The 11061-nt window shown below is 44.7% G+C and overlaps 1 protein-coding gene across 1 annotated transcript; it reads right to left on the bottom strand.

Moving 5' to 3' along the window:
- Positions 1–1327: 1327 nt before the first annotated feature.
- On the bottom strand, positions 1328–9991 carry rab1aa (RAB1A, member RAS oncogene family a). Its single transcript, XM_067440727.1, has 6 exons — positions 9975–9991; positions 8971–9043; positions 6901–6996; positions 4200–4295; positions 3964–4095; positions 1328–1920 (listed from the first exon to the last, which is right to left on the bottom strand). The coding sequence occupies exons 1-6, from the start codon at positions 9986–9988 to the stop codon at positions 1723–1725; spliced, it is 609 nt and encodes a 202-aa protein (XP_067296828.1). The 5' UTR covers positions 9989–9991; the 3' UTR covers positions 1328–1722.
- Between the last annotated feature and the right edge of the window lie 1070 nt (positions 9992–11061).

The raw sequence follows: 11061 nt of genomic DNA, 5'->3' as shown, positions 1-11061 counted from the left end.
AGCTTCTTTAAGTGTCACGTTCAGAGGACCGGCATCTTGAAATGCTGAAGAGTAAAAATTAAGAAAAAAACAAAAAAACAACGGTCCACCAGACGCAGAGAAGGCAGCGGTTGAAGGAGAGGTCGCCGGGGCAACCACACCGGGAGCCATAGTAACGGAACCCACTATTCAGAGGTCAGTTATGACATCACAGTCCACTGCTTCCTTCAAAGTTCCGAAGAGGAAGTTCAAAGCGAAATCTAGTTGCGGTCCTCTAAAAAAGTCGGACACGGGACTTCTTCGTCCAAAAGTGCTTTTGGATGCTTGTCTAAATGAGCGCACAGAATTTGAGATGTTTGCCCCAGCAGATTGCGGGCCGCTCGCTCAATTTAAGAAACGTGTTTGTCTGGTCATGCAGCGAAGTGCATGCATGATTCAATATCAGGCAAAGGTTAATTTGATCCTTTCTTACTCTATTTCTCTTTAATATTCTCAGTCTTTATTGACTCACTCAGTCTCACTCACTCACCGACTCACTCACTCACCGACTCACTCACTCACCCACTCACTCACCCACTCACTCACTCACCCACTCACTCACTCACCCACTCACCCACTCACTCACCCACTCACTCACTCACCCACTCACTCACTCACCGACTCACTCACTCACCGACTCACTCACTCACCGACTCACTCACTCACCGACTCACTCACTCACCCACTCACTCACTCACCCACTCACTCACTCACCCACTCACCCACTCACTCACTCACCCACTCACTCACTCACCCACTCACTCACTCACCCACTCACTCACTCACCCACTCACTCACTCACCCACTCACTCACTCACCCACTCACTCACTCACCCACTCACTCACTCACCCACTCACTCACTCACTCACCGACTCACTCACTCACCGACTCACTCACTCACCGACTCACTCACTCACCGACTCACTCACTCACCGACTCACTCACTCACCGACTCACTCACTCACCGAATCACTCACTCACTCACTCACTCACCGACTCACTCACCCACCCACTCACTCACCCACCCACTCACCCACTCACTCACTCACCCACTCACCCACTCACCGACTCACTCACTCACCGACTCACTCACTCACCGACTCACTCACCGACCGACTCACTCACTCACCGACTCACTCACTCACCCACACACACACCGACTCACTCACTCACCCACCGACTCACTCACTCACTCACCGACTCACTCACCGACTCACCCACTCACCGACTCACCCACTCACCGACTCACCCAGTCACTCACCGACTCACCCAGTCACTCACCGACTCACCCAGTCACTCACCGACTCACCCACTCACCGACTCACCCACTCACCGACTCACCCACTCACTCAGTCACTCACCCACTCACTCAGTCACTCACCCACTCACTCAGTCACTCACCGACTCACTCACTCACAGACTCACCCACCCACCGACTCACTCACGACCGACTCACTCATACACGCACACACACACACACACACACACACTCTACCAATGACTCACTCATTCACCGACTCACTCTACCAATGACTCACTCACTCACCGACTCACTCACTCACTCTATCACTCACTCATTCTCTCACTCACACACACACACACACACACCGACTCACTCCCTCTCTCTCTCGTAAACTGTGGCGTGTGCTAGGTAACGTTACTGTTGTCTTGATGGAGTTGTTGGTGTTTGAAGGCACCGGGCCTCAGCAGCATCCTCCGCTGGATGCCTTGACTGGCGTGCTCTGAATCTTGACGTTGGATTTGTCGGGCCCTCCTGCGGTGGCCCCGGGGCCCATTCTCTTCTTGATCTCAGCTGCCATGGTCATGAAGGCCTGTTCCACGTTACTGGAGCTCTTCGCACTCGTCTCGAGGAACGGGATGCCAAGTGAGTCCGCAAACTCCTGCAAGAGACGTGCTTATTTTAGCATGTTTAACCCCGTTACATATATGCATTTATGTGTTTTATATATATATATATATATATATATATATATATATATATATATATATATATATATATATATATATATATATATATATATATATTTGTTTGTTTTTTTGACCACTGACATGTAAAGTGAATTACACTGATGGTCTCTTCATCAGGGCACCTGCTAGTGGGTAAAAATGGGCAAGTGTAAGGATTTGAGCGAGTTTGACGAGGGCCAAATTGTGAAGGCTAGACGACTGGGTCAGAGCATCTCCTAAACTGCAGCTCTTGTGGGCTGTTCCCGGTCTGCAGTGGTCAGTGTCTATCAAAAGTGCTCCAAGAGGAACAGTGGAGAACTGGCCACAGGGTCATGGGCGGCCAAGGCTCATTGATGCACGTGAGGAGCGAAGGCTGGCCCGTGTGGTCCGATCAAACAGACGAGCTACTGGAGCTCAAACTGCTCCAGAAGTTAATGCTGGTTCTGATAGAAAGCTGTCAGAATACACAGAGCATCTCAGTTTGTTGTGTATGGGGCGGCATAACCGCTGACCAGTCAGGGTGCCCATGCTGACCCCTGACCCCACCAAAAGCACCAACAGTGGCACGTGAGCATCAGAACTGGACCACGGAGCAATGGAAGAAGGCGGCCTGGTCTGAGGAATCACGTTTTCTTTTACATCACGTGGGTGGCCGGGTGTGTGTGTGTGTGTGTGTGTGTGTGTGTGTCTTACCTGAGGAACACATGGCCCCAGGATGCACTATGGGAAGAAGGCGAGCCGGCGGAGGCAGTGTGATGCTTTGGGCAATGTTCTGCTGGGAAACCTTGGGTCCTCCATCCATGTGGATGTTACTTTGACACGCTCCACCTACCTAAGCACTGCTGAGACCATGTTCAGCCTTTCATGGAAACGGTATTCTGGTGGCTGTGGCTCTTCCAGCAGATAAAGCTCCAGACACAAAGCACTAATGCTTCAGGAATGGTTTGAGGAGCACAACAACGAGTGTGAGGCGTTGACTTGGCCTCCAAATTCCCCAGATCTCAATCCAATCGAGCATCTGTGGGATGAGCTGAACAAACAAGTCCGATCCATGGAGGCCCCACCTTGTAAATACAGGACTTAAAGGATCTGCTGCTAACTTCTTGGTGCCAGATACCACAGGACACCTTTAGGGGTCTGGTGGTGTCCATGCCTCAAAGGTTCATAATGTTATGCCTGATTGGTGTGTCTGTGTGTGTGTGTGTATTATATATATATATATATATATATATATATATATATAAAATAAAATAATATGCCATTTACATGAAAATGTTTTAATTTATTTATGTATGTATTCATTTATTAATTAATAATTAAAGGTGCACTATTTAACTTTTCTTTCCGCTAGAGGTCGTCTATTGAAAACAAAGGCGTAGTTTGATGACGCCGAGAAGAGCGCAGAATTTTGGGACATGTGGTCTTCACCTCACAGCCGGTGGAAAACAATCTGGAGCGATTGTTACACAAACACACGCCTCATGAGCAGCGCGACTCGTGCTATTTTCACTTTTCCGGTCATGAGTATGAGGTAACGCAGCTCTGTTTATCATATTAGACACATCTGAGTGTGTTTAAAATGATGTTCTGACGTTACTCTGCGTTCGCTCAACAGCTGCTGTGACTCTTGTTCACACTGCTAAGAGTAAAGCGCTTCTGCAGAATAAAACCGGACACCGAGAGTAACGCAGATGTAAAGCAATCGACAGGTGACTCCCTCACACGTCCCGGCTCATTGGGTAAAATAGCAATTTTCTCACAAATACATTTTGTAACATTTAGGATATTGTAAGAACTCAACTGAACAAAATATATAACACTGGCCTGGTGGTTTTGGATATTTTACTGCAAAAACACTACATTTTGCACCTTTAATAGTGATTAAATAATTTCAGTGTGCAGCCAGGAAAGGCAGTAGAGCTCATGCAGTGGTGTAGTGTTGTGATTCTGCTGACTGCAGTGCTCAGATCGCGTACCTTCGCTGCCGTGTACTCCACGAGTTTCTTAGTGGTCAGATCACACTTGTTTCCCACCAGGAGTTTGTTGACGTTTTCACTAGCGTAGCGATCGATCTCCTGAAGCCACTGTTTGACGTTATTGAAGGACTCCTGGGGAAACACGCCATTAAACCAAAAAAGCAGACACACACACACACATACACACACAGAAATGCTCGCGACAGCGGTGCCATGCTAATGCAATGTTCGGTCACCTGATCCGTGACATCGTAAACAACGATGATCCCGTGAGCTCCTCTGTAGTAGCTGGACGTGATGGTGCGGAATCGTTCCTGACCGGCCGTGTCCCACTGTTGACACAGCAAACACACACATTCAGCAACTAAACACACTTTGAGCAATTACACACAAATATAAAGCAGTGTTGAAAATGACTCACTCTCACTCTCACACTCACTCTCACACTCACTCTCACACTCACTCTCACACTCACACTCACACTCACACTCACACTCACACTCACACTCACACTCACACTCACACTCACACTCACTCTCACACTCACTCTCACACTCACTCTCACACTCACTCTCACACTCACTCTCACACTCACTCTCACACTCACTCTCACACTCACTCTCACACTCACTCTCACACTCACTCTCACACTCACTCTCACACTCACTCTCACACTCACTCTCACTCTCACACTCACTCTCACACTCACTCTCACTCTCACACTCACACTCACTCTCACACTCACTCTCACACTCACACTCACTCTCACTCTCACTCTCACACTCACTCTCACACTCACTCTCACACTCACTCTCACTCTCACACTCACACTGACTGACTCACTCACTGACTGACTCACTGACTGACTCACTGACTGACTCACTGACTGACTGACTGACTGAGTGACTGAGTGACTGACTGACTGAGTGACTGACACACTCACTGACACACTCACTGACACACTCACTGACACACTCACTGACACACTCACTGACACACTCACTGACACACTCACTGACACACTCACTGACACACTCACTGACACACTCACTGACACACTCACTGACACACTCACTGACACACTCACTGACACACTCACTGACACACTCACTGACACACTCACTGACACACTCACTGACACACTCACTGACACACTCACTGACACACTCACTGACACACTCACTGACACACTCACTGACACACTCACTGACACACTCACTGACACACTCACTGACACACTCACTGACACACTCACTGACACACTCACTGACACACTCACTGACACACTCACTGACACACTCTCTCTCACTGACTGACTGACTGACTGACTGACTCACTCACTCACTCACTGACTCACTCACTCACTGACTCACTCACTCACTCACTGACTCACTCACTGACTGACTCACTCACTCACTCACTGACTCACTCACTCACTCACTCACTCACTCACTCACTCACTCACTCACTCACTCACTCACTGACTCACTGACTCACTGACTCACACACTCTCACTGACTGACTGACTGACTGACTCACTCACTGACTCACTCACTGACTCACTCACTGACTCACTCACTGACTCACTCACTGACTCACTCACTGACTCACTCACTGACTCACTCACTGACTCACTCACTGACTGACTGACTCACTCACTGACTGACTGACTGACTGACTGACTGACTGACTGACTGACTGACTGACTGACTCACTCACTGACTCACTCACTGACTCACTCACTGACTCACTCACTGACTCACTCACTGACTCACTCACTGACTCACTCACTGACTCACTCACTGACTCACTCACTGACTCACTCACTGACTCACTCACTCACTGACTCACTCACTGACTCACTCACTCACTGACTCACTCACTGACTCACTCACTGACTCACTCACTCACTGACTCACTCACTGACTCACTCACTGACTCACTCACTGACTGACTCACTCACTGACTCACTCACTGACTGACTCACTCACTGACTGACTGACTCACTCACTGACTGACTCACTCACTGACTGACTCACTCACTGACTCACTCACTCACTGACTCACTGACTGACTGACTGACTGACTGACTGACTGACTGACTCACTCACTCACTCACTCACTCACTCACTCACTCACTCACTCACTCACTCACTCACTCACTCACTCACTCACTCACTCACTCACTCACTCACTCACTCACTCACTCACTCACTCACTCACTTCGTATTAGAATGATTTCTGAAGGATCATGTGACACTGAAGACTGGAGTAATTTAAGATCTTCACATAGAACAGTTATTTTCAATTGTAATAATATTTATGAGTATTTTTGATTAAATAAATGCAGCCTTGGTGAGCAGAACTACGGTGGCCGAGACAGCTCAACACGCAGCAAATTAAGACATGTAAATACAAAAACGCTGCAAATAACACAGACCACAATGGAAATGTTTTAAGGGGACTAACCCCTACTGGGACCTGCTTATCATTTACTCGCCTGTCGCCAGTGTTGTCACTGACCTGAAAGGTGAGTTTTTTTGTTTTGTTTATTTAAACATCATGAACGTATGATTGCCTGGTCTTTTTAATACAGCGTAATAATACATTTAGGCCAACACTAAGCAATTATACGATCAAGATATAAAAGTAAACAAAAAAAACCCTCACCTTTCAGGTCAATTTTTGTATTTGCATGTGTTGTGAGGATTTGCAGCGAACTGATGAAGATGTTTTCTTTATTTGCAGCGTGTTGAGCTCGGCCACCGTAAGAAGAGATTAAAACATCTCAAACGTCTGAATGGCAGTGTAATGTGACTTGAGTGTTGAGAATGCGACGTCTACTGTTGAAATGCAACAATGCATGAACTGCAGCTTGAGCATCTAGAAGCGTTTGCAGTGATGAACGTTGTGTGAGCCGTTAAAGCGAGCACTTACGATCTGCAGTTTGATGGTCTTCCCGTCGAGCTCTATCGTCCGGATTTTGAAGTCGACTCCGATTGTGCTGATGTAGCTCTCTGTGTACGTGTCGTCCTGAGGAAAGAAGAGCACGCTCAATAACACTCGACACATTTCGCCATTTATGGCTCTCGATTTCACAGCTAGCTATTAGCGGTGTGCAAGAATATTCAAATATTTGATCTGTAATTAATATTTACTCGAAATCTAAAAATACTATTCGAATGATGAAACACGTTATAAGACACGTTTATAACAAAACAAAAACAGTCCCTCTCATTTTCTCAAAATACTTAATTTAAATACATGAATATTCAAATACAATATTTTAGGAAAATGCCCGTCCCTACTAGCTAGGTTTCCCTCCAAAGTTGCAAATTAAACTGGAATATTGCACAAAAACAAAAGTGTGCATATGACAGCATTCCCATCCTATGTGTTCAACAAAACAAAATTGCCACTTCCTGAGAAATTGGCGCCAAATATCAGTGATAAAATGGAAGTTGCTACAATCGGGGAAGCAACTGTGCCTTTTATTTCCTCCATCATTACCCGTGTTTCCACCGCAGGAACTTCCTCCAGGAATTAGAGACATTGGGGTGGAATAAGGGTCAAAATTGACAAAAGTTCAGGAACTTTTTGGGATGGGACTTGGGTGCTGAACATGCTGACTGGTTGACTCCACAGAGCATTTTATTTAAAGGAACACTCCAGCGTTTTCAGAAATAGGGCTTATTCAACTTCTTTCCTACAGTTAGATATGTGGGCAAATGCATTTTTGTCTCAGTGCATTGTTTTAGTTTGGCAGGGTCGCCGCTAGCTTAGCTTAGCATAATGAATGGAATCCTGTGTTGCCAGATAGCATGTCCCGAGTACAAGTGATAAAAAAAACACCTTATTGTGGCCTGCGTATTCATGAGTACAAATAGCGAAGCAGATTAAGACTAGGCAGATATTGACTTGTGACTATATTATGGGGAAGCAGAGACATCCCGGCTCTCATCCTCACGTCCTCCAGCTGTTGAGCGATCACAATGTGTTGTGTGATATCTCTGCGCCCAATAGCAGTGCTTCGGCTCATTTGCCCACATCTCTAAATGTAGGAAAGATGTTAAATAAGCCCTATTTCTGAAAACGCTGGAGTGTTCCTTTAAACCACTTTTTTTGAATAGTGTGTTGCGGTGCGTGCAGTAAGAGATGTTTGCTATTCACATCAACAATGGAGTTTAAAAAATATGACCGATGACTAAGTTAAAGGCCTTAAATTTGGAGGACGAAATCCAGCGGGAACTGGAAAGTCGCGCGCGATCCTGCAAATTAGGCACTAATTGGACTAATCTTCGCAGTACTTTTGACCGCGATGGAAATGCAGACAGCAACAGGTCTGGGTGAAAAATGTCCTAGGACAAATTGCTCTGAGTAATTTCAGTGAAAACGAAAGACTTGCGTCTCAGAGTGGCAGATTAAACGCAATAAACTCAGCCAGCGTTCAGATGCTGGATCATATGAGACGCTTCGGGAGGGAATTAAACCAAATCATTCTTGATGACAGACTTTAGCTCAGGCATTTCAGAAACACCAAACCAACATTTGAGATGCTGCGATGCCATTGGTCCACTGGTTAGTTATCCAATCACAGCCTCTGTTGAGCCAAAGTCACACAAGTTTTTCACATCGAGGGATTTGTTCAGTTTCCATCGTAGGTTATGCACGTTTTTTTTTTTTAGCACATCAAAAAAAGTATAATTTTTTTATGTGCATTTTTAGAATTGATGTGGATCCCTCCAGCATTGATCCCAAAATGTGCATTAAAACAGATGTATGGAGACATAACTCCTGAATAGAGTAGCATAAATAATAACCAGGTGAACAGGTAGAGCCACCCATCCCGACCCAGTCAGGCTGAAGAACTGACTCCATAGTTCACCTTTCGCATGAAGCTCTTTGACAGTCAAATCACCAGTGCAATAGGAGCCACTATCTGATCCGTGTGTGTGTGTGTGTGTGTGTGTGTGTGTGTAGTGACTTGATGGCAGGCTAATAACTTACAGCAAAACGCAGCAGAAGGCAGGACTTCCCGACGCCCGAGTCTCCGATTAGCAGGAGTTTGAACAGGTAATCGCTGAGAGAGAGAGAGAGAGAGAGAGAGAGAGAGAGAGGAGGATTCAGATAATGACATCTATCAGGAATCGCTGACACTCCTGCTCAGCTGTCATGTGTGACGTGGAACTGTGTTACGCAACACGTGTGTGTGTGTGTGTGTGTGTCATCATGTCTCAACATTACAGATGAGCCTCATGAATCTGACAATCTGAAATAATGTACATAAACGGAGGAATAACACATTTACACTCCCCCAAAAAACAAAAAGAAAGTAAAAAATGCCTGTCATAATGCAAAACTTGGTTCCCTTTCTTGTGGTTTTGACGCGAGTTATGGTCAGGACATGTTCCTGGCAGGTTTCCAGATGAATCCGGGTATAACCATCACCATACCATGGTAAAACCACAGATTAGGACAGTGGTGTGGTAACAGGTGATTTAATCACCAAACAGCCCCTAAAACAAACTCAACATGTCACACTGTCAGTAAGTTCAGGCCCAAGATCACATTCAACATCTCTGACAGCAGTTTGATTATCCCGAGGATGATTATATTTCATTATTAAGATGATCAGACGTGTAATAATTATTAGACCATTTCTCCAGTTTCATTTTTAACTTATCGGTTTAATAACGACGTGGCACTCGAGTGTGTCAGAGACAGCCTGACAGTACTGTTATGCATCACACTTACACACATTACTACACATAAGCAACATATCACTAACGTTACACATATTTATAATAATGTTTAAACAAAATCGACATTGTTTAATCTTGGTCAGAGCATAGTTGTGATCAATAATACATTAGTCCTGATATATAAAGTAAACATTAGTTACTTTAATATGTTGTTTGGTTAACATTGCCATGGTTTCTGTAAATATATAAAGCAGCTGACGAGTGTGTCTGATGTGTCATCAGCGCTTTTTTTTCTTCACACAAACTTACTATTCAGGATTCATGATGGACAGCACGCGAAAACTCCCGCTTTATCTGTCGTTTTCTTCCCCAAGATAAGTGCAGTTAATGTTCGAGACTCGCTTGCCGGTGATATCCGTTACAGTTCGGTGTTAAAAGAGGTTTTTAGGAGAGAAACAAGCGGAACCGGGATCCGGACTCACATAAAAAAATGGCCACTCGACAGTGAAGCTTGAATAATAACGAACCTCGGCGTTCGGTCACTTTCGCTGCACCACCCGCCAAAATAAAAGCCCTGATAAATACATAACAAATGACACTTGTTTGTTAGTATTATTTATATTTGTATATGTTAATATATAAATCCCATTTTGAAAATATAATAATTTATTATATATATATTTTAAATATGTTTGACGAAAATATGGAGTTTATTTGGATGAATGTTTCTGGAGCGTTTACACAGGACTTTTATTCTGCCGGAAAATGAAAGTTTATTTAAACATTTCTTTGTTTTGCTTTCAATGTTTTATTTATCTATTTATTTATTTTTTGGTTGACCTGCACAGTGCCTACTAAAGCAAAACTCTTACCCAAGAATTTCAACCCAAATGTTTAAACTTTAAATCGATTAAAAGCTAGGCTATTTAAAGGTGCTTCACAAATACACAAACAGTGCGTCTCGTGACGCACATAACAGTTTCAACCTCTAGATGGCGCTACAATCCGGTCCAAAAACCAATCTGACGTCCAGTGGCAACTGATACATACACACGTTTATTTCACTATATTAGTGAGGGCATTGCATAGACGTTTTATTGATTTTATATCAGGTTAATGATATTTTCTATCCCCTAACCCAATCCCTCCCCATAAACCTACCCATCAGAACAACAGATTTAAATAAAAACACGTTTTGGTCGATGTATAAGCCTTTTAACTCGTGAGGACCAGTCAAATGTCCTCACTAGTGAGTCGTTTTCATATTTTACTTTATAAGTGAGGACATTTGTGCCCTCACAAGTATTGCAAAACAAGGAACACACACACACACACACACACACACACACACACACAGGTCATCAGTAAATCTCCCTAAACTCTCAGACTAATGAAA

This window comes from Pseudorasbora parva, chromosome 4, assembly GCF_024679245.1.
Source record: "Pseudorasbora parva isolate DD20220531a chromosome 4, ASM2467924v1, whole genome shotgun sequence".
Classification (NCBI taxonomy): Eukaryota; Metazoa; Chordata; class Actinopteri; order Cypriniformes; family Gobionidae; genus Pseudorasbora; species Pseudorasbora parva.
Note: the sequence above shows the minus strand (reverse complement) of the source record. Positions and strands in the feature narration are given on the sequence as shown.

Bases quoted from the DNA above. Each gene is read 5' to 3' on its own strand.
- rab1aa (XM_067440727.1), bottom strand. The intron at 6,997-8,970 runs GTAAGTTATTAG...TTCTTTCCTCAG, and splicing joins GCCTTCTGCTGCGTTTTGCT to GACGACACGTACACAGAGAG. The intron at 1,921-3,963 runs GTACGCGATCTG...CGTCTCTTGCAG, and splicing joins TGGAGTACACGGCAGCGAAG to GAGTTTGCGGACTCACTTGG.